This window comes from Crocodylus siamensis, chromosome 4, assembly GCF_052110815.1.
Source record: "Crocodylus siamensis isolate JL-2025a chromosome 4, ASM5211081v1, whole genome shotgun sequence".
NCBI lineage: Eukaryota > Metazoa > Chordata > Crocodylia > Crocodylidae > Crocodylus > Crocodylus siamensis.
In genome coordinates, this window is record NC_143398.1 from 92,290,793 (window position 1) to 92,315,733 (window position 24,941).

General features: G+C 41.9%; 1 protein-coding gene across 1 annotated transcript in view; it reads right to left on the reverse strand.

Moving 5' to 3' along the window:
• Positions 1 to 24,941, reverse strand: part of CFAP54 (cilia and flagella associated protein 54) — a 247,897-nt gene that overhangs the window by 202,396 nt on the left and 20,560 nt on the right. Inside the window, exons 3-8 of the mRNA XM_090042868.1 lie at positions 20,051 to 20,197; positions 15,828 to 15,999; positions 13,931 to 13,989; positions 5,868 to 6,011; positions 5,136 to 5,249; positions 4,939 to 5,040 (exon numbers count right to left, since the gene is read on the reverse strand). Of these exons, the coding sequence (XP_089898994.1) occupies positions 4,939 to 5,040; positions 5,136 to 5,249; positions 5,868 to 6,011; positions 13,931 to 13,989; positions 15,828 to 15,999; positions 20,051 to 20,197 (738 nt within the window). The remainder of the gene's footprint in view (positions 1 to 4,938; positions 5,041 to 5,135; positions 5,250 to 5,867; positions 6,012 to 13,930; positions 13,990 to 15,827; positions 16,000 to 20,050; positions 20,198 to 24,941) is intronic.

Consider the following 24,941-nt stretch of genomic DNA (forward strand, 5'->3'; position numbering starts at 1 on the left):
AGAAACAAGAATCATTGGAAATGGGTGAGAAAGGCACAGCTCTGCTGTGGGAGTGATGAGAAAGTCAAAATACATGCAATGTAGTGGCTCACCATAAAAAGAGTCTCCTCATGGTAGGTTCCCATCAGAATGTTTTGTCATAAGGACCATGTGTTTTATAGTCATGCTCAGTGTTGGCTGCATTTCATCAACTTCATAGGTGGTTTCCATTTACTGAGTACATATTGCTTTTGGCAGCAGTTTAATAATTGACAATGTATTTAATGAGTTTCCTTGTATGCAAATAGAATACTAGGGACTTTTTTCCACCATGCTACTTACAGAAAAATAACATGTCTTCTGTTTCAGTAAATATGGTATTACAGAATTTTCTTCCTGCATTGGACCCACATCTCTTATTTTAACTTTCAAATTAGGCATTTTAATTCAGGCAAGCTTAGGTGTATAACTGATTGAAGAGAGAATGATTTGTGCCAGATCTAACAGAATTTAGGCTAGATGATAACAGGCTGGATTCCTTAAAAGTAAATTATATATGCACGTCTTTTCAGCCAGGCCAACTCATTAGTTTAGCTACTTATCCTTTCAAAAGAAAGGCAATCATTCTTACAGGGAGGGTGGTAATAAATAGCATATAGAAGCTCTGGGAAGGGTGCATATTGTTGACAGCTCCAAACAGAAGAAATATTTCTGTTAAATTCCTTATAATTATGTCCACAGGGTTAATATTTCCAAAGTACATTATCTTTAATTTAAAACACACCTTTTCATTACATTATTTCCCTAATCTTTCTTTCCACTGTTCATGGGAAATGACCGAAGTCCCAATCCTGCAATCAAATTCATGAAAATACAATCCTACATTGATGTATAGCCCTTGGAAATTTTAGTTCAAAATGCTAGTGCCATTTAAATAAGTACATAAATAACTTGAAGAACAGGAGTGGAGGTAGAGCTCAACTTGGTAGTAATAACAGTATTTTAAAATGTACTATTTTCAAGGCAAATTACAAAGGAAAAAATTATACAAACTAAAGTAAAACTGATTTGCCAATGTTCATTTTCCAGTATAAATTAAGTGCAAAAATAATCTAAATTTATAAAAGCATTTAAAAAAAAATATAAAAACACAATACCTCTTCTTCCTAGGGCCAAGAAAATAGGCATAGCAAGTGGTGGAAACAAAAATCATATTGTAACATAGTTATATATATAAAAAAACAAAACAAAACAAAACAAAACACTTAATTACTAACAGTCAGTCATTTTTAAAGCCAGATATTCAATAATGCCAGGTACTGTACAGTTACGCAAAACCTTTCAGAGTTGCATTATTAACTCAGCTATGCCCTGACTCTGATAGCAAGCCACCAGAGTCAAAACCCCAACTGGAGACCACACAGGCTTCATGAAAATCTGCTGGTTTATTAGGACTAGAAGGCCATGACTTAAAAGCACCTAACTTTTACTGAGCTCAATAGCCTTAGAAAATTTAGCTGGTAGTCTTTACATATGCAATGTATACCTAACTGAAAACACTTAGGGTTAGGACCTTGTTTTGGGTAATATGGAATTTCAGATGAGTGAATTTTGGATCAGCTGTATTATGCCATCTACACTGTAGCTTAGGATTATAGTATTTGTAACTAAAATTACCAGGTATTTGACATTAAGGCTCTTCATATGCTTTAATACTAATGCATTATATATATCATTGACAATGTGATTTACAGGTTTGCTATTAAACAAACAACATCAAATGAATACTCCCATACATTCATAATGTTCTCTTAAGATCTGTATGCAATTTTAATAATGATTAATATTCATTACAGATCTTTTTCTATTAGTATAGAAGAAATAATGAGTTGTGTGTGTTATTAATGTTTAATAGAAGATTATTTAACACCAAAAAGAATTCATTTTAACTCTGAATTAATTTGGGGTTTTTACCCTATACGGTGCTTTTAGACCCAGATTATAGATTATTCCCCAGTACTTAATGATGATGTGCTAACACATCTTAGCAACCATTCTCTCAGCTCTGTATGTTTGAATCTACTATTATAAATGTCAACAAAGATACAGGAGTTTTGCCCTTTCTCTTTTAAAAGATGCAATGAGATTTCTAACTTTGGCCTTGAAGGTCTTATTCAGATTGAAAGGACCGTTTTCTGTCATCCCATCTAAAGGTTGCTACTGTAACATTTAACCATGGTCTTTGATGATGTAGTGTTCGCCAAAAGCAAGAACTGCATTCATAAAATGAAAAATTACAGTTATGACAGTATAAGCTCTAACATAGGTTCAGAGCATAAAGCCCTCCATCAGAAGAGTCTGCAAAATGACTGCAATCTCTCTTACCATAGAAAGGGCTATGAGGTGCTAAAGAAACCCAATACATGGAAATATTGATAAGCAAGGAAACATATGGAGAGGGTGGCAGTTAGCACCACTCCTCAGTGGCTTCTAGTATCAGAGCTCCTACTGGGCTGTAGCAAGAAATAAATTTGCCTGAATCGCAGTTGACATCGTAAGGTAAGCAGCAGAACTACCATCTGCTCTTCTTGAAGTAAATAATGACTGGAGTATAAGGGACTTTTCTGCTCCTCTTTGCACCAGCTACAGAGAATCTTGCCTTTAGGAAAGGTCTTGAATTCAATGACCTTTTGACATAAAAGCAAGAGTAACTGTCCAAGTTACATGGAAGAATCATTATGAATATAACAGTATGAAAATAAATGTAGTTACTAAAGTTAATAAATTGGGTCTGGATGCTGTCCAAAGAAAGCAAGTATGCAAAAAAATAAATAAGTGTTTTTCTAAACCAATGTAGGGTTGTTGCTTGTAGTCGTGTTCATCTAAGGACATAGTTTCATAGTTTCTAGGGTCGGAAGGGACATGAGCAGATCATCTAGTCCAACCCCCTGCCATGGCAGGAAAGAATACTGGGGTCAAACGACCCCAGCAAGATGTTCATCTAACCTCCTCTTAAAGACCCCCAGGGTAGGAGCCTGCACCACTTCTCTTGGAAGTTGGTTCCAGACCCTAGCCACCCTGACTGTGAAGTAGCGTCTCCTGATAGCTAACCTAAACCTACCCTCTGCCAGCTTGTGATCGTTATTCCTGGTCACTCCTGGCGGTGCTCGGGGGAACAGGGACTCCCCCAATGCCTGCTGATCCCCCCTGACTAGTTTATAACAGGCCACAAGATCCCCACTCAGCCTTCTCTTTTGGAGGCTGAACAGGTTCAGGTCCCATAGCCTCTCCTCATAGGGCCTGCCCTGTTGTCCCCTGATCATACGAGCAGCCCTCCTCTGGACCCTCTCCATGCTGTCGACATCCCTCTTGAAGTGTGGCACCCAGAACTGGATGCAGTACTCCAGTTGCGGCCTGACCAGTGCCGCATAGAGGGGGACATAGGCAAGGCTCTTTGGGTAAATGTGATATCTTTTATTAGACCAACTAGCTAGTTGGAAAACTTGCTCTTTGCAAGCTTTTGGGCACAAATTCTTCCCTCACTAAACTAATTTGTAATTCCTCTCCTAATGGATCACTTGACTCTGACAGTTAAAATGTTGGCCATGAAGTGCAAATTGGGAAAAACAATTATCTCCCTCAAAGACTAGTTTATACTTTGCACTAATTTCTCTAGGCCATGAAATCCTGTGGAGGCACAAGCAATCTCTGAAAAATATATTTAAGAAGGTTTCAGAAGAGTTATGCAATGCAAATGCAAAAATCTGCTGTAGCTTTTGTTGGATGTAGAACTGAATCTTTAATGTAATTAAACACAAGAGAGGTATATTCAAGGGCCATACACCTGCGATGAACTCAACAAGGGTAGGTTTTTTTAATTATTTAGATTATTTTTAAATACTGTAGCCTTGTTGCTCTTTTACAAGAACCATTTATCCTGCATAAGTAACTCACACAATCACTAACAAGAACCAACCCTAAATAATCCAATATGGACTATATTTCCTATTAAAGTACCATATTTACTCACATGCAAAATGACTTTGTATTTAATACAACCCCCCATGTATTCTTAGATTCTATACATGGAAAATTATAAATCTGTTATCATTTGCCATGTACAGAATCTAGTGGAAGGTGATCTTAAATTTGTCCCCCCCACACTGCTATGACAGGAAAAGTAGAGGCAGGGACAAGGGGAAGACCCCCTTCCCTTGCTCCCCCATCTCCCCCTACCGTTTGCCCCCCACCCAGTACCTAAACCCTGCTGCCTGCACCCTCATGTCAGTGCCTGCCCTCTGCCCCCCACCCACCTCTGGTCCCCATCATTTCCTTGCCTGTGCCTATCACCCTTCCTCTCCCCACCACTTACCTTCCAGGGCAGTCAGCAGGAATGGCATCCCCAGCCTAACCCAGGCTAGCCACAGAGAAGCAGTGGTGGCTCCCAGCAAGGCTGGAAGGACCAGAGCTGGAGCAGAAGACAAGTGGGCAGAGAGCAGTTGTGGTGCGGGAGGCTGTATGGTCTCCCCAGTGCTCTCCCCGAGCCACACACACAGGGTCTCCCCCTTTCCCCTCCCACACTCTGGCCTCCCCCACACTCCCCTGACTGCAGGCCCCCTTTCTCATCAAACAAGTGAGACCTGAAGCCAGAGTTGAACCCCTGCCTGCCACAGGCTGGTACTTGAAACCAAGACAGAGTTTTATTTTCCCTGTACTAAGTGAGCGGGGGGAAAACCTCATCCTGAATTCGAGTACATACAGTAATTATTATGAGTCTTCTCCCTCAAAACGCTTCTGAGTTTAATTTTAATATTAAAGTTAATAATTTATCTATGAGGCAGAAAAGGGAAAAATATTGTTTTTGAATAATGAACGCTATGTGCCCACGTATGAACTGTAACATATTTAAAAATAATAAATAGATAAAAAGGAAGAGAGTCATAAAAATTCTAAACTTACATGTTGTGCTTCTTTTAAATTAACTCTTAACTTTGGTCGAAAATATCCTTTGGGTTTTCTCCTGGATTCATATACCGACCGCTTGAAAACCATTACTGCCATCTGAATCAGAGAAGTATCTGAGTAAATAACTATTACATATTCTGCTTATTCTGCTTTTTGCACTGCAATTTTTATAAACTATTAAAAGTTTGTACCTTAATAGTGGCCTCTCTAAATACATTTTTTGTTTCTGAAGTTTGTGGTGAAGAACTCGCACTTTCCAGTTGCTTTAGTTCATCAATTTTACTCAGACCACGACGAGCAAATACCTTACAAAATAAAAGTGAATAAAAAGCTAATTTATCTATGTAAATAAGGCAACAGCCATAATATTGATCTTAAATTTTGTTGCCTATTTACCAAATTTACTTGAATTCAACATGGGGAGCACATTGTGGATTCAAATACAAAGGTGGGTAGCAGGGCCAGCAACTGCTGTGGCTCCAACTCCAGCCCTGGGCCCAGCAACCACTTGTCCCCCAACTCCACCTTCCCCTAGCAGCCCTTGCCCCGCCACCTCTACCACTTACCATCAGCTGTGGCTCTGGCTCCATTTCCTTCCACGCACAGAGCACATAGGAGCACCAGCCCCTGCCTGACTATGAGCAGTATCCTGTGGCCAAAACCACACATGCTTCATGCACAAAAGGGAACGGAGTCCGAGCCATGTCTGACAGTAAGCAGCAGGAGATAGGAAGGAACAGAGGATGAAGGTGGGCAGGGGGCAGCAGCTAAGAGAGGCAGGCAGGCAGGGGACAAAGGCTGCAGGGAGCAGAGGCTACGGGAAGAAACAGAGGCATAGGCAGTGTGGAGACTGAATATTGAAATAATTAATCCTTTTGTCATTTGATTGAAAATTCAAGTGTAAGAGTGATAAATAAGGCTACCTCTCCATGGATGCTGGCTCGGCAGTCATAGTAACACTGACAAACTGCTGTGTAAAGAGTGGTTCTCCATGTCAAATAGTGTACAGATAGAAGTGGCACTGATGATTCCATGCATACACTGGCCCATAATAAATATTCCAGAACCTGTATTGAGGAAAACCAATTACTATTAAACATTATAAAGCAACCAGTAAAATGTACATGTTATACATGTAGTGCTACAGTAGCCTTTGTACCACTACCAGTTGCTAGCATGCAGATTTCTAGGGGTATGTCTCTGCTAAAAAGGTGTTCCCAGGACTTGAAGGGCCCAATTTTGTGTGGGAATTCCCAGGATGTGCAAGACCAGACCCTTGAAGCCCTGGGAGACCATGCTGCCCATGGTCCCACAGCATCAACAGACAACGGGCGTTTCACCCAATAAAGCAGATCAGCCATGCTAGGACATATCCCGTCATTTGGGAACATCAATTTCTAGCCTCTGTACAGTTAGTTACATGTAGCACTACAGGAGGTTCCTTAGACACCCAACATCCCAGAGACGGAAGGAAGGACGAAGTAGGAAATTGATCATTCCAATTCATGGAAAAATATACATTGATTTGAACACTGAGAGAATAAGTTCTTTATGACTAAACCAACAAATTACTGTACAGTTCTTAAGAAGTGATGAACACACTGCACTCCACTATTCGAAATAGAACATAGAGATGCAGGCCTCTCTCTTGACCTAAGTAATTCTCCTAAAATTTTATTTAGCTTGATTTCTACAGAATGACACCTCAGTATTTAACTATATTTTCCCCTTGCATTCACTTCGAAGTACTGAAAAAAAATTGGCCCCAAATACAGTTAATTCACAGAACTGGTTGCTTCTATTATTAGCCTGATAATGTTTCTTCAGAAGTCAGGAAGAAAAGTCCATGTCATGTGTAATATAAGCCACACTGGCATAGGAAAGTAGAAATAGGTATGAGGTCGCTTCTGATTTCAGTACTAGTATGTTCATATCTCTGCTACTTTACTATTATTAACAGGCATGGATTTATTCTTAAGTACAGACTGAAATAAACTAGTAATTGGATTCAGGTGGATTCAAGGGCTGTTCTATTGAAGGTTAGGCAAAAACTCAATGCTATTGAAGTACTCAATGTAAAAATTGTAAAAATGTCCAGAGAATAACTTCTGAGATATTCATGAGAAATGAACTTTCAGCAATAAAACATCAAACCACTGGGTGTCACTGAAGCTCTACTTTAAAAGCAGCAAAAGGATCATTCCTTTCATATAAACAAATAGCTGTAAATGCTGATTTATGTCCTAATTTAAATAGCATATAATAAACTATCCAAACAACAGCTTGTCTTTAGGAGTGTAGCTGGTATTACTGTTATTTCCTCAATTATTAAACACAGTTACAATGTATAGTTTGGTTTTGGAGGGCAGCAGGTAGCAGGGGGCAGGGAAGTGTTGTCCACAGGGATGGTACAAACATCTGTCTAAAAAAATCTGGTTTGGGTTTGTTTTTTTTTAATTTATGACTATGTATTATTAAATTATGGATATTTTAAATATACGTCTATCAATATAAACCCAAATGGCCATATTCTCAGCTTCTCACCTAGTGAAATGCAAAGTAAAGCTATAAGGTAGAGCTACAAAAAGTACAACAGTTTACATAGTGTGGAAGACTGACTGAGTCCTCCCAAAATAAAACTGCCACCTCTCATGTTGGACCAGAAAATCTCCTTAAACTCACCTGCCATGACTTTGATGGAAACAAGAACAAATCAAAGGTAAATACACTCCTGTGAGATGAGGTTGGCGTTAGTTCTGTAACTCACAAGATTGGTTCCACTTCGCAGGGCTCCACCATCCCCATATCCTGCCCACACCCACCAGATGTTAGGATTTCACTTGCATCAGTTCTCCATTGTGCGAGTCTCAGTCCCTGGGCTTCCTTGATCCATCTCTAGGTGACCGGTTTCTTTTCCTTGGTCGCTTGCCCCATTCTTCCCTGCACAGGTCCCAAGCCAAACATCTCGCAGTTCATCCCAACCTTTATCTTTCAGGGTCGAGTCAAATTAGGGCAATGCCCCAAGCTCACATAAGCACTTGGCTCCGTCTCTTCTTCCCTCCAGATCCCTGGAATGGCTGCTTGCACCCGCAGAATTCAGACTCACTGGCTTGGACGCCACACCCACTTCTGCAGGTAAGTCAGTCTTCAGAACTCTCTCGAGACCCCTTGGTTGATCCCTTGTGATAGTCTCCCCGTGTTCTCTCGGGTTCCCTCTGAGGTAGTTTCCCCACTCCTAATGACACCGACTGCCTGGTCAGCTTCCTTTTAAATCCCTGCACTGAAATCTCTTCTTCCCTCTAGATCCCCGGACTGGCTGCCTGCACCTGCTGGACTTGGACGCCATAGCTGTTTTGTCTCCCTGCTTCTGCAGGTAAGTCAGTCTTCAGGACTCTCTCCTGAGTCCCCTTAGTCATCTCCCCATGTTCACTCAGGTTTCCTCTGGGATAGTTTCCCCACTCTGATTGACACTAACTGCCTAGTCAGCTTCCTTTTAAATCCCCACACCGATCAGCTGTGAGGCCAGCTGCAGTATTCCATTCACTGTCCGGCCAGCTCTCCCAGCTGATTGTGCTAATTACCATGCAGGGCTCTCAGCATGGCTTTTTCCTGGGTCAGGCTCTTTGGCACGGTAAATCTCTCTTTGTTCTTTTGGCAGCGCATGACAGAGTGGACTTCTCACCCTGTCACACACCTTCCTCCTAGTGAAAAATCACTTTGTGGAATCCTAGCTGCAGCTGGGCCATCACTCTCATAGATTCATAGATTATAGAGTTGGAAGGGACCCAATGGATCATCGTGTCCGACGCCCTGTCCCTGGCAGGAAAGAAGACCAAGGTCAGACCACCCCAGCTAGGTGACTGTCAAGCCTCCTCTTGAAGACCTCCAAGCTAGATGATAGCACCACCTCTCTTGGAAGCCCACTCCAGACTCTGGCCACTCTTACTGTAAAAAAATGTCTTCCTAATGTCTAACTTAAATCTACTCTCCACTAGTTTCCACCCATTATTCCTGGTTACTCCCTGAGGCGCTCTGGTAAATAGCACATCCCCAATTCCCTGCTGTCCTCCCCTGATAAACTTCCAGGTGACTACAAGGTCACCCCTTAGCCATCTTTTGTAAAGGCTGAAGACATCCAGATCCCTCAACCTCCCCTCACAGGGTCTTTCACAGAGAGCACTAATCATGCAAGTGGTCCTCCTCTGAACCCTCTCCAGATTCTCCGTGTCCCTCTTGAAGTGCAGTGCCCAAAACTGGACATAGTACTCCAGCACAGTTCTCCTTATCCATTTCCGTCACCACTGGCTATCAAACATCTTTCAGTCTTAAGAGGAAGTTGGCAGCAATGGTTAGCCATCCAGGTTGGTGCTCTATAGAGAAACAAAAGGGTTGTAGGACCAAAGCCCAGCTCAGTGTAGAGTTTTCGGCCACATATTCTTGATGGGCTATGTTCCACTGCATATTCTTAATGGGCTAATTATTCTTGTCCATTAACCTTTAGAATGAGGCAGCCCCATGCAAACCGAAGGGCACGTGCATGAACTGGTATAGGCCTCAGGGGGTTTCAAATGCAGTCTTCTCTTTGTCCTCAGATGACAGGGGCATCTGCCAGTAGCCTTTTGTCAAATTTAGCGTCGAGATGAATTCGGCCTGCTCTATCCCCTCTAGCATTTCTTCTATGTTAGCACTAGAAAAGCACTGAACAAGGAGATGGTGTTTACCTTCCTAAAACTGACAGAGTTGGATGGCCCCATTGTGTTTTGGTACCACCACAAGGGGACTTCTCTAGGGGCTCTGTGATTCCTCAATGATGCCCCAGGCTACCATTTGTTCTAATTCCCACCACACTGGTACGTATAGGGCCTGGGGAAACTGCTCCAGCATTCCCTCACCACTTGCCCTGGGCTAGTTTAATCTGGTGGCAAGTCCCTTTAAGCCTGGCACTTCTGTAAATATATCTTTAAATCTTCTTGCCAGCTATTCCAGTTGTTCCCTCCCTCCTCTGGGTACCTGTGTCCCAATCATGGGGACTGGGTTACCCACTTCTTGGGAATCTCTAGCCCCTAGAGACCATTCTTCTTCTACCTCTCTGGGGTCTATCGAGTAATTTTCATGGTCTTCCCATTTCTTTAACAGATTCACATGATAAATCTGTTTAACCTTTCACTGCCCTGGCTGGTCCACTTCGTTGTTCATAGGGCCTGCCCTCCTCTGTATCCTGAAAGGACCCTGCCACTTGGAGACCAACTTACTGGTGCAATCCAGCAGCATGACTAAAATCAAATTATCTTCCTGCAATTCTCTCCTTCAGGTGCCCTCATCGTACCTCTACTTCTGACTGGCTTGACTTCTCTAAATAATCTTGGGTGATCTGTCTCACTTTCTCAAGCTGTTCATGCAACTCTCTAACCTGGCAAGAGCCCTTTCCCTTCCCAGGCTCACTCTCCTTCCAACCCTCACAAACAATATGAAGTTGACCCTGTGGCTTATGTCGTAAATCATTTCAAAGGGAGAACAACGCAAGGAAGCTTGGGGTACCTCCCAGACTGCGAACATAAGAGGGGAAAGACATAGCTCCTACTTCTTAGTGTCTCCTTGCATACTCTTCTTGATCATAGCTTTCAATGTCCGATTGAATCTTTTGACCAGATCATCGGTATGCGGGTGGTACACCAATATTCTTAGGTGACAGATCTTAAAAGCCTCACAAACATCTCCGAGTACTCTGGACATAAAAGTTGTGCCCTGATCAGAGAGTATCTCCTGGGGAATACCCACCCCGGTAATCCATCTAACCAGCTCTTACCTCAAAGTGAGGATAACTTGCCAGTAGCTACGGCCATTCTATCACCCCCTCTGGTTTGGCAATGTACTCTTTGAACACCTGTCGGAAGGCTGATTCTGCTGCTTGTTCTTCCCTGATGTTTTTCCCAATTATCTCCTTCAAATTGATGCCAGGGTAACTGCCCCCTTGGTCCTGGGGTGCAACCCCTCTCCATGGAAGCTGTCTTCTAATCCTTTTCTCTCTCTGGTCCTGGAACTCTCTGCCCCCTTTGGCCCCCAGCTTGATCTAGGGCCTTGTAAAAATACGGCCAGCATCACCCCAATAGCATAGGGCAAGGTAGAGTCCATGCAAAATCCACTAACATCTCTTCGGACCTGTTCATTACAGTCAGCATTAGCCTTTGCCTGGGGTATGTGTACGATTCCCCGTGTATGCTTATGTCTGTATCCGGCTCACCCACCTGAGATTCAATTACTCCCTCACAAATCACAGTCTGTGCACATCCCAAATCGAGGAAGTCAGGTATGATCACAGAGCCAACCCTGACTTGCCGCTGGTTTTGGGACCCTGCTTGCTCTGTTAAGTCATTTGAAGCTACAATCCATCTGTTCTTCATGCTCTGTCTGGTTCTACGCTCCTTCACCTCTCCATCTCAGGCTCCCATTCCCAGGGCCATCAGTCCCCAGCCTTTTAAGGCACTGTCAGGATATGTGGCCAGAGCCCCCGCACCTAAAGCATATCACTCTGCATTCCACTAGTGGCTTCCCAAACCATGGTACACTCCTTCCATTCTCCAGTTTCTTCACCATCAGCCCCAGCTTAGTATTCTTTCCTTTTGCTCCAACTTTTTCTGCAGTTAAGACCTCAGTGAGTTTTAGCACTTGCTCCATGTTCTGTGGTTGGTGCCACCTCACCCAACTGTGCGTCTCCTCATACAGGTCTTTCAGAAACTGTTTAAGTATAAAAATCTCTATGACTTCCCACAGTCTTTCCGTTAGGTTGGATCCAGTGTCCTATGGTGTCTCAGTATCTAGGCCAGGATCCTGGGATGTTTTTCATCCTGCTTCTTAGGGGTGCAGAAATGCTGTCTGTAAAGCTCGGGGCATATTTCCACCCTATATAGGATGATGACCTTCTTCACTGCTGCATAATCATTGGCATCAGCCTAAGAGAGCACCCTATATGCTGCTTGGGACTCGTCAATCAGTAAGGGCCCAAGCAAGGAGGCCCACCTGGCCAGATCCCATCTGGACGCAATAGTTGTTCTCTCGAATGCCTCTAGGTAGTCCTCAGTGTCATCCTCTGCTGTCATCTTGGGGACCCGGAATGTCTCAGAAGCACCCAGCACTGCTGCTTGTTGAGTTCCTATTTTTTCACTCGGCTCTTGTTGTCAGCTGAGTACTGACATTCTCACTTCCACCTCCTGTGCCCTGACCTGGACTAACTCCTCCAGTTGTACTTGCCAGGCCTGCATTAATTTGCACCATGACTTGGTGGGCCTGTTGCCAGTCTTTCAGCACAGCCAACCCCAGGCAAGTCAAGGTGCCCTCAATTCTTGTACTTTCAGCTAGGATAAGGTACTCCGCACCTGGCCAGTTCTCTTAGTATCCAGACAATAAACCACTTTGGAAGACTAAACATGTCCTCCCAAAGTAAAACTGCTGCCTCTCATGTTGGATGAGACAGTCTCCTTAAACTCACCCACCATAACTGTGATGGAAACAGGAAGGAATCAAAGATGAATACACTCCTACGAGATGAGGTTGGCGTTAGTTCTGTAACTCAGAAGGTTGGCTCCACTTTGCAGAGCTCCACCACCCCATACCCTGCCCATACCCACCAAATGTTAGGATTTCACTTGCATCAGTTCTTCACTGTGGGAGTCTCAGTCCCTGGGCTTCTTTGATCCATCTCTAAGTGACCGGTTTCTTTTCCCCCAGTCGCTTGCCCCACTCTTCTCTGCTCAGGTCCCAAGCCAACCACTTCACAGTTCATTCCAACCTTTATCTTTCAGGATTGTCAAACTGGGGCAATGCCCCAAGCTCACATAAGCACTTGGCTCTGTCTCTTCTTCCCTCCAGATCCCTGGAATGGCTGCTTGCACCCGTGGGATTCAGACTCATTGGCTTGGATGCCACAGCTGTCTTGTCTCCCCACTTCTGCAAGTATGTCAGTCTTCAGGACTCTCTCCTGAGTCCCCTTGGTTGATCCCTCATGGTAGTCTCCCTGTGTTTCCTCAGGTTCCCTCTAAGGTAGTTTCCCCACTCTGAATGACACTGACTGCCTGGTTGGCTTCCTTTTAAATCCCCGTACTGATCAGCTGTAAGGCCAGCCGCAGCATTCTGTTCACTGCCTGGCCAGCTCTCCCACCTCATTGTGCTAATTACCACCTGGGGCTCTTGGCATGGCTTGTCCCTGGGTCAGGCTTTTCAGCATGGTAAGTATCCTTTTGTTCTTTTGGCAGCAGGGTGGTTTTCTCACCTTATCGTGCACAGCCTGAGGATTTGACACAAAATATTCAGTAGTGTACACAACTGAAATGATTCTTCATCTGGGCTGTCCAATGAAGGCCTTGAAAACTACAGACTCAGGCCTCTGTCCTCCTCAGAAGGCCATTGTAGGAAGCTTGTTCTAGCATTTTATGGTCACGGACTATTTTGGGATGAATGCCTAATAGCAAAATAAATAGGAACTGAAGTTTGGTACAGCAATCATTAACTCTTTTTAACAATTCTTTTCTTTGGATTGAAATAGTCCATTAAATGTAAAATAAATGAAATAAAACTTCTACAAGGTCAAATTTAATTGAGCCAAATCCTAAAGGGACTTGGAAAAATTCTACTCTAACAGATGGATACTTCATGGCAGCCTGACCCATCAGGCCATAACAGTAGGGACTCACATCAACAGTTGTAATCTGCAAAGGACCATTGGGGAATACTAGTCAGTTGTTTCAGACCTTCTACACTGGTCCCTCTGGATCCCAAACTTTTTCTTCCCATTGTGCAGGGACTGTAGGTGCTATTCCTGTTAGGGCTAACAGAGGAGGTAACACAGAATTTACAAATTACAACAAAATACAAATACAAATACATTTCCTGTTCTCCAGTAAAATAACATTGCTGTAAAGCAGAATAATTTTTAGCTACAACATTGTAGGCACATTAAACACAAAAAAACTTCTAGTTTGTCTTGCCTTACCTTAACAGACTGACCTATGCTCATCAAATGTCTGCATATGGTGTAAATATAAATTGTACCTAATAAAAATAAGATAAAAATCAATATATACAAAAATGCACAATTCCAATATTTCAAAATGAAAACATCACCATAAACATAGTTTTAAAATAAGAATTTTAACATAATTATACTTAAAACAGACTAAACCACTCAAATTTTTGTGCAATAACAACCTCAACAGTAAAATACATAGAAAAACAGGTTCATAAGAAATAATATATTTCTGGAGTCTAAAATGACTGTATTGACCATTCTAGGTTAAATGAAAAACTGAACATTAGCATATTTAAAGTATCAAAGTGACTTAGAAGCTGAAGTCCTACTGATAAACAATGGGACTTGTCCTCCTCAATCACAAAGGTGCATCTGAAAACCTCACCCAGGAAGTGTAGCAAATGACTTGTGTACTAAAACTTTGAATACCAAAGACTTAGACAAGCAATTAACACTCCAGGGTTTATATTACTTTACAGAAAGGGACTTCAATTGCACAGTGAGGCATCACATTGAAAAAAAAAAAAATCAATGCATCTAGAAGGGTTTTATTATCCCAATAAGCTTCAATTTAGCATACGTTAGTGGAATACTAATCTGCACCTCATATGTGTAATGAGGCATAAACACTTGTTGTCTATGGAGCTATAGAAGGGGCAGGTATCTAGAAGGAATTATGCTGGAGTCCAGGTTTCCTCCTGAAGTGTTTCCTACCAGTTGGAAAAAGCAGTTGTTTGCTGAAGCTGTGCTAAGGAGATGGACCTATCGGCCCCAAGCATAGTCAGTGGGACCAAGAATAGAAGACATATATACAATTTACTGCATTTATCATATTTTTGCAACTAAGACTGAGAAATGTAGTTTGTAGTAGCCCCAACAGATGCGAGATGTCGGAATTGCAAGCCTATTTACATGCCTAAAAGAGGAGGAAGATTTCAGCATAGCACCACTACCAATTTAAAAAAAAACGTTTCCTACAAGTAATCTTACACGATGGGATGGGGTAGCTCAGGTGCTAAAGCATGTATACAGTTGGCAGCCCAGAGGTCAGAGAAGTGCTCACAGTGGGCCTGTCAGATTCAATCAATCCACTAATTCTGCTAAATATCTTGTCACAAGGAAGGAAGGAATTATATATTTCAACAATTTATGACAGCAGCAGCAGAGAACTATCCAGGCTTTGGAGCAGGAGAAACAGAATTTGTACTCCTTTTAAAACAAAAGTCTAATATTTTGCTTCATGATATAAGAATCCTTAATACAGCTACCTATATATTTCCATTCATGTGATTTAAATATAGTCAGGTCTGTACCCCAAATTTAAAATTGGGTACATATGGAATCAAATGCTTGATCTATAATGGTTTCCATTTTTAAAGGAATGTTAATCATTACATTCAAAGAATCCCATAAAAATATACAAACTTTTTATAAATTCAAACATTTGTAAATTCATTTCTCATTTCCTACACTTCAGAATTACAATCCCTTTGTGCAAAAAATCCTCATTTACAGAAACATTTTTAAATAAAAACAATAACCTATATGTGATTCTCATATCAGCATTTAACTAGAAATGCTTTCCTTATACTGTCAGAACTCATTGTATAAGTATACTCAAAACACTCTGAAAAGACTATTTCTTTTATACAGGTCTATCACAAAAATGCAAGCTCATGAAAAATGTGAAACCTAGTCATCATGAATTTCAAAATATCATTTCACTGAGAAAAAAAATACTTTTACAATTAAAAAGTAACTAGAACTATCACTCAGATGTTTTGCTGCTGTTGCAGAAGTATGAAATTTCATTTCAAAGGCATACTTTACAGAGAAAATGTAAACAAAACATCTGACATACCATTATAGATAAGCCAGCACAAAGACTCTTGAGGTAAAGCCACCTGCATAATAAGCCGTAAGGAGGACAAGAGACTGAAACATGTCTGCAGGGATTCTTGATTCTGGAGATTTCTATCACTGCTGCATACCATCTGATAAATGCAAATATTCCTTTCTTGCAAAGCATGGAACTAAAATATATGGGAACAGTTATAAAATACAAATTAAATATGTATTTTTAAAAATAGGCTATCAGCTTTTGCCTTAATAAACAACAACAAACCATGAATGAGAAAAGATGAAGTATACTATAATGTGACCATTACAGGTACAAGAAAACTGAAAAAATGCTCTTATATTGAATGACTTACTACTGTGTTGTGACAAGAGTTGCCTATACATATGCTCGGAAATGGCGGGTGGGGATTTCATTACAGTGGTTCCCAGAGACTCTAATTAAAATGGCTCACCGCCACATGTATTAAGCCCCTCTACATTTCAAAATGGCTGTGGGATGTTTTAACTAAAGCTCATTTGACAAGCTTATTCTGGAAAATTTGCAGCACCAAAAATCCTAGCAAGAGCAAAAAAAATACAATCGTTCTAACTTGCAGCTGACCCCTCTCCCAACAATCCCAGATCTGAGTAACCCAGGACTTCTAAAGGGGGTGTGCAGCTACTGATCCATTCCTCCCAGTCACCAGAGAAGTGAAGTAGCCTCTGTTCCCCACAAATTCCCTGGCCTAGACCATGGTCACCTCAGTCTGGAAAAGGTTCAAGGTGCCTTTCTATACCTCACAACAGCTGATCCCAGTAATGGTGCAGCTGCTGCTTCCCCGCCTCCCCCAGACAGTGGTCACCCCAGTCTATAGAAGGCTGGGAGAGAGCAGCAGCAGCTGGATCCCTCCCAAGCACAGGAAGAGTCCAGTTGTAGGGAAAAGCCCTCAAGACCACATGTCCCTTTAATCTGAGAAAAGTGCAAGACAAGCTTTAGCCAGACTCTTTCTGTGTTCAAAGGAATCTACCCGTTGCTCCTTTTCGAGTCTTTCCCCAGATCAGAGTCCCGCTTTCTTGGGAAGGCTCCGGGACAGGGCAGCAGTAGCTCAACTTCTCCCCGATCAAGAAAAGTCAAACCATGTGGAAGTGACACCATCTTCCCCAAACCACAGGGGAGATCTTCCATGTGTCAAGGTGGAAGATCTTTCTCATGGATGAGGCATGTTTCCTCTGGGAGAAAATGAATGAATTAATATCTATACACTGGCAATTTTTTTTACCCAGAGAGCAGCAATTCTCCCAGTAGAAATGTAACATCTGCTTATGGCCATATGAGCCCAGATGACCCCATCACCACCAAGTAAGGAAACCAGAGAGGACAAATGGTTTAGTATACACCAGTCTTGTGAGAAATCCACTAAAATAATGATATCTGAAACTATTAATTTTTTCATTGGCCCACTCTGTACTGCCACCCCTCTTCCTTCTGACAGCGCACTAATGCCATATTCACAAGGAATGGGAAGAGCCACAAGAAGCTGGCAGAGCACAAACACAAGACATCCATATGCATTGCTTTCACCTTAACATTGCCTCTTACTAATGTAAAATCCACTAAACTTAAGTTCTGTGTTAAGGAATTCATTTCCACATCTGAGCTCTCAAGGGAACATAACAGCCAATCAGTATACTGGAATATGGAACAGGCTTCTAAATTAGGCACTCTTCATTATAAAACCAGGACAAATGACAGATGTAAGGGAGATGGACAGAAACTCAGCCAAAGTCCCAGGTTAAGCAAAGGAAACTCTCTTCAGAACTTCAGATGCATTTTAAAAGTATAAAACCAACCCAAAAACAGGCTAAGGAAGCTTCTGACCTCATTCCTTTCAGGAGGCTGAACAATCTTTAAAACACAAAAACAAATCCTATAAACAGTAACTCTTCTGTCACCAGAGCTTCTATCCTAACTTGTAAGCAACTTGCCCCCTTCTTTCTGCTCCCTGAAAAATTCTATTTAGTGCAATAAGGAAATACCCCAAACTAGCTCTGGAATCAAAAGTAATGTAGGCATGTTAGCTCAGTGCTGTCAGGGCTAATAAGGCCTGTTCTTCAACAAAGCTAATTACAGGTTTATCTCGCTTTACCTTGTACATGCGTTCCTGTAAAACATGCATAACTCTAATTCGCATAAAGGGAACCCACTTTACAATGTAACAAATAAGGATATGTTCCAAGACCTCAACTGTACTGACCCCCAGACCCACTTCTACCACTTTTACAAGACAATTTTGGTACTCACCAACACCAGACAGTACCCTGTGCTTCTGTGTACTATCATAATAGAGATGGCAACTACAGAAACACATGTTACAGACAACGAGCGTGGAGCACAGATTCACTCAGGAGACTATATTTTGGTGCGTGTCACTCCCACAATGCACTGCACAAAGCAGCTGGCTGCAGGCTTCCACCACTCCGATCTCATAAGAGTGAGAGCAGAAGAACCAAGGAGGTGATTCTTCTGCTCTACTCAGCACTAATGAGACTGCAGCTGGAGTACTGCATCCAGTCCTGGGCACACTTTAACAAAGACACGGACAAGCTTGAAAGAGTCCAATGAAGAGCCACCCATATAATCAGAGTCTTACACAGCAAGCCGTACGAGGAAAGGCTGAGGGATCTGGGAGTCTTCAGCCAGAAGAAAAGAAGGTTGAGAGGGGACCTGGTAGCAGCTTACCACTACACTAGGGGAGTACATCAAGGGTTCAGTGAGCACATGTTCACCAGGGCACCTAAGGGGAAAACTACGAGTAATGGCCATAAACTCCTGGAAAACCGATTCAGGCTCAGCATTAGGAAAATCTTCACAGTGACAGTGTCCAGACTGTGGAATAAGCTCCCTCCAGAGGTGGTGTAATCACCTACCTTTGAAATCTTCAAGAGGAGACTAGATAGTCACCTTGGTGGGGTCACCTGACCCCCCCAGTTACCTTTCCTGCTTGGTGCAGGGGACTGGACCCGATGATCTTCCAAGGTCCCTTCCAGCCTTACAATATATGAATTTACCTCGCATATAACAAATTTTTGGTATAAAGAGGGTCATCACATAAAAGCAAAATCACATGTACAGAACCCGCATAAAGCAAGGAAAACCTGTAATGTGCATGCAACACCAAATTAACACAGCTATTTACTTCTGGTTCAACAGTGATCACATGCAGGGCTGACTTGAAAACCTCTGCACAGCACTGCCTTATACAATATATATATTATTTTGTAATACACACACACACACTCTAAAGCTATTACCTTTAGGAATCTCAGTCACCATCTGTACCTGATGATCTCAAATGCAAGTAGAAAAGCTGCAGCTTTCCCAGTTATCCTGAAGCCCAGGCAGAAAAAAAATATGCTGGCACTTAATCTCAAAGTACCCATAGCTTTATCTTGTTTAGCAGAGCCTCTCAACAAAACCACAGAGACAGAATCCATTACATTTACAATACCTTCTCCTACCCCTATATGTAATTCCTTCCCCTTCTACATTGATCTGAAAGAATCTGTCAGAAACTTTTTTTTGCCTAGAGAGATTAATGCAGGAAACATGTTTACATGCTCTGGAGGTCATCTGGCTACCTCACAACCTTTCATCATTTACAGGTGTATTATCATCATTGCTTTTACTCATTTATTTTTATATAACACCCAGAAAATAATGTGTTGATACAAGTGCCAGGTTGCTTTGTTATATGTGATCAGGCAGTCAACACGTAGCCTTTTCACAAAAAAAAACTGCACAAATTACAGTGAAATGTTCTAACTGTGTTGGCTGTCATATTTTCATAGTTTAGCCATAAACAAACTCTTATACTGAATCAGGTCAGTCATCAACTTTAGTCCATAAACTTTCAAGAGTGGCTAATACCAGGAAAAACCCCACTGCAAAGAGTAATAGAATAGTCTGCTTACAGGAAAATTGTCTTCCTAATCTCAGTTAGTAAGACTTTGGTTTATCCCCCAAAGTATAAGATTTAATATGCTTTCCCAAACACTCTCTCTCTCTCTCTCTCTAATCCTTACTGTTATAAATCTGGATGTTCTCATCATTTGTTACACTGTCAAATCTATCTCTGAATTGTGCTAAATTTTAAGTCTCAATAACATTATGGCAGAAGTATTTGTCAAAGAGCACCTACTTTGAAACTATAACGTATCTGCTAAAACTCTTGCTTAAGCACCTACCGTAAGTGCAGCATTTTTATCTCTAAAACCGCTTGGAAAAAAGATGGACTTAAATTGATTCACATCTGCTATAACCTCATCAATGTTTATAGAACTGAACTGCTGAAGATACCGTCCATAGCACTGTAGGAGGGCCAATTTATATTCCTGAAAATGAAAGTGAACATATTATTCATACATTTTGCATTTTGTACTTTTATGCCATTGTAAAATGTGCATTATACTTTGCTATATTTATTTTAAAAATATATCAAAATGGCACAATAGCTTGTGATAAAGCAGGCACATCCACAGAACAGCATTTAAGAAGTGGCATGCAAATGTTCTGTATTGCAATGTAGCTTAAAATGCTAAAAGTTAACCAAAGAGGAGTTAGTTTTGTTTTGTTTCGTTTTGGGTCCCACCCCAACCTCCTTCCCACCTCAAGAAACTTGAAAAAAAAAAAAAAAATCAGACAGTAGCCCTAAAATATGATCCCAGGACAATGCAATGAATTCAGACTTCCTACAATGTCCTACAGACTGGGAAGGAAGTGATAATGATGTTACAGTTCTCCAAAAAGCATTTCATAAAATATATTTAAGAATTATCCCTGCTTCTCTCTCCCCTCAAGCCCTATTCAGTGGTTACTCTTTTCTCAGAAACAGCAAACTTTAAGAGTTTACAACAAAAAGTACAATACCTTATTTACTAAAATCCAAGACAGTTTTCCCCCCACATATAACATAGGGGGAAACCCCGCATCTTGGATTTAATTATGAGGCTGTGGGTAGGAATGGCAACTGCTCTGGGTCTAGAACCAGGCTGGAGCTACCCCTCCCCCCACCCTCTCCCCTCCCCACAGTCTCTGCCCTACCCCACGTAGCCTTGCCCTCCCCTTCCCCTCTGACACAGCTTTGCACCAGTAGAGGGGACGAATTTAAGATGACCCCTTAATAATTATATTCTATACATCAAAAATTGTAACAAATTTAGAAATTTTCCATGCATTGGGGGGGTTATCTTAAATTCACAGTTGTCTTGGACTCACGTAAGTACAGTACTTTAGAATAAAAAGGGATGACAACTAACACAACTGAACCAGGAAATGGCATTTAGGTACCAGCACTGGCGAAGAAATCAAGCTGATAAACTGAAAAATATGTAGTCCTCACAGGCAAGACTCTGAGCTGTAGGTTTCATTCAAGAAAGTGTTTTGGTTGTCTGATGATCCCTTTTATACCATTTTGTTTCAGAACTGATTCAGATATTTGAGTGACACCTACTGAATCACCAATACCACTTACGGCACCAAGAATTCCTTAAGTATCTCCCATGTTCCTTGACTTGGAGACTATGGACCAAGGTTTTTCAAAACAACATGATATATACAGGCATCTTCAACATCTTTAATGTTTTCTCTCCCTCATTCCCTCATATATAATTTGAAAGTACAGGCTACAATCAATCCCATTAAATCTTAAAGTAATTTATTATTTGTTATAGTTTACTTTGAATTAAATATTAAAATAAAGTATGCCCTTCCATAAGTGTTTATGCAGGCTGCTTTAACAAATGAAATCTGAAAGTTTTTTCCAGAATTCTGACAGCTGCAGACACAGGACTTACAGGGCTTGTGCTGAATAGGAAATGAGTAGAAAATGGGTTTGCTATTTTATTAAGCAGTTCAACTACCACTCATACTGTGAAATCATCATAAGATGAACATGAAACAGCATGTTTTGCCTGATGATAGTATTTTTTGCAACTGAATATTTGTTAATTATTATTTTAAAAAGTAATGAAAGGCAATATGCTGTGTTATAGTTAGCATTCATCACAAGAATAGTTAGAGGTCATAATATGTTGATGGTGCATGTATGATCCCACTGTATTTGGCACTCTACCATGACATAATAAAGTAATGTTCCATGCCCCAAACAGTTTACAAGCTTAGTACAGCACAAGAGATCATCGGTAGACAGAAACAGAGACTAGGTACAGACATTCAAAAACCCTGAAGCAGAATTGATCTAACTTATGTGGTTTTCTGTAAGTGGTGTAGTTTAGATCAGTAGCAAACAGAACACACATTAACCCTTTAATGCAGGGTTGTGGGGAGAAGGGGAACAAATCTAAGACCAGGTTCCACCATTTTCTACACGTGCTGAATTTCTGTTCTGTTATGGGTGTAAGCCAGTTTCCAATCACTTCACAGATTTCATACACATTAGGAGCTGGAAAGGACCTCGTGAGATCATCGGGTCCAGCCCCCTGCCATAGGCGGGAAGTCAGCTGGGATCAAGTGACCCCAGCAAGAAATAAAACCAACAGTTTTTTGAAGGAGTCCAGAGTAGGTGCTTGCACCACCTCTGGGGGGTTTGTTCCAGATCCTGGACACACCCACCATAAAGAACTTTCTTCTTATATTCAGTCTAAAAATCGGCCTTCCTGGAGCTTATGGCCATTAGATCTTGTTATCCCTTGGGGAGCTCTGGTGAACAGGTGTTCTCCCAGGTCCTGATGTACTCCTCTGATGAAGTTGTAGGCTGCCATCAAGTCCCCCCTGAGCCTTCTCCTCTCCAGAGTCCCAAGTCCCTCAGCCTCTCCTCGTATGGCCTTCCCCTCAGGCCTTGGATCATATGAGCGTCTCTCCTCTGGACTCTCTCAAGCTTCTCCACATCCTTCCTGAAGTGGGGGCCCAGTACTGGGCACAGTACTCCAGCGGTGGTCTCACCAGAGCCGAGTCAAGTGGGAGAATGAGTTCCCTGGTTTTGCTTGAGATGCATTGGCAGATGCACGCCAGAGTTTGGTTAGCCTTGCCCATCACCACATCATATTCGTGACTCATATTCATCTTGTGGTCAGTCAAGGCCCCCAAGTCTCTTTCAGTCATGGTGCTAGCAAGTGTAGCACTGCTGAGTCTGTAAGTATGTTGAGGGTTCTTCCTACCAAGATGTAGCACCTTGCACTGCTATGTATTAAAGGCCATCTGGTTTTGGTTGGCCCACCTGGAAAGTGTGTCCAAGTTGGCCTGTATTCCCAGCCTGTCCTGCAGTGTGACAGACCTCCCCCATAATTTGATATCGTCCACAAACTTGGCCAGTTCACATCTGACTCCTGAATCTGGATCGTTGATGAAAGTTTTAAAGAGTACTGACCCAAGTACCAACCAAGCCCTGAGGAACTCCACTGGTAACCCTGTGCCACGTTGATTTACTCCTTTCAGCTAGTACTCTTTGGGTCTGACCCCGTAGCCAGTTGCCTAGCTATCGGACCATATGATGAGCAAGGCCACAGTTCCCCATCTTAACCATGAGGACATTATAGGGAACTAGGTCAAAGGCCTTCCTGAAGTCCAGATATATGACGTCCACATCATCTCCTTTGTCCAGGGCATATGTTACCTGGTCATAGAAGGAGATGAGTTTTGTCAGGCAGGACCTTCCAGTAATAAAACTATGTTGGCTGGCATTCAGAAGCTTGCCTTCCATTAGTCTGGCATTGATGGATCCCTTATACCAATAAAAAGTAGTATGTCTGTACCTCACCAGAGAGAGAGAGAGAGAGAGAGAATATAAGGTAATAGCACTGTTTGGGCAGTATAATGGGGGAAGTCTTATCACACCAGCTAATTAGTTATTAATAAGAATGTTGCCTTATTTCTAAATCTGGAATCTAGGTTCTAGGAGCTGGAAGCTTCTTGGGTGTTGGAAGCATATGGGCAGATAATGGGAACTTCTGGACAAAGTGGCAGCATGAACGTTTGAAGCTGCTAAAACAGGTGAAATGCTGGTGCTTGTCTGGAACGGGGAGCTGGTAGCAGCACAGAAAAAAGCTTAAAATGGTCAGTAATAACTGATATAATTGACTACAAGTCAAGAAAATGCTATTCTAGTGGGAAAGAAAAGTCTAATATTCTGTATTCCTTAATCTGCCCCTCATTAAACTCTTTTCTGCCTAGGTTACCACACTCATCACAGCTAAGCACCTTTCAGCTGTTCACCAAACAAAGCAACTAGCATCTGTCACTTGTTTGTTCTTTCATACTTTCCCCAGGGAGAAGAACATGTGCAATGGAATGGTTTGTCTTGGCAAGCTCAAGGAAATGTGACTTGCTCTTAGAGTGGAAGGTCCTTAGCTCATGTGTGAGTTCATTACACAATTTTAAGCTAACCACTAAAATAGCTCGCTCTCTGATATAGGAGATTTCACCCTCATTACATAACATACTATTTGTGTCAAAAGGAGAAATATTTGCCAGGTACAGACATTACACTTTTACACGTAAAAATGATTGGAAGCTGGTCTATACCTGTAACAGAACAGAATTTTGGCACTCAACACTGGTCTATGCCCATAACAGAAGTTCAGCACACACTGACTGGTTTTAAAATGATCGAACCCAGTCAATATTTGCCCCCCCTCCACCAAAGACTGAGCATGTGTTCAGTTTGCTACTAATCTAAACTAAACCAGTTACAGAAAACTGCATACCTTGGATCAATTCTGCCTCAGGCTTTTTGATTGTCTGTACCCAACCGTTGTCAGCCACAGTCTTTAGCCTGGAGCTTTAGGAGTGTCTTTTAGCCACTCTAGGCCCCTGTCATTGACCACTCTGAAGACAAGGACAAAATGACTGATTGTGATTAAATATTCTACAGGTAGCTAGTTCAGAGAGTACTCATGGCAGCCTGTGTTGCCAAGAAGACATGTTGCAGCATTCTGTTCCTGTTAGAGTTTACTGTACTTAAGCAACAGGTAGAAGATGGCTCAGAGGGATGCAGACAAGAATTTTCCCTGCTGTGAAAGAGAGGGTAGTACCTTGACAATTCCCAAACACAGAATTATTTTCTTTCTTAAGATAGTCACAATGTTGGCATTCCTCAAGTCCCCAGGGCTGACGAGAGAT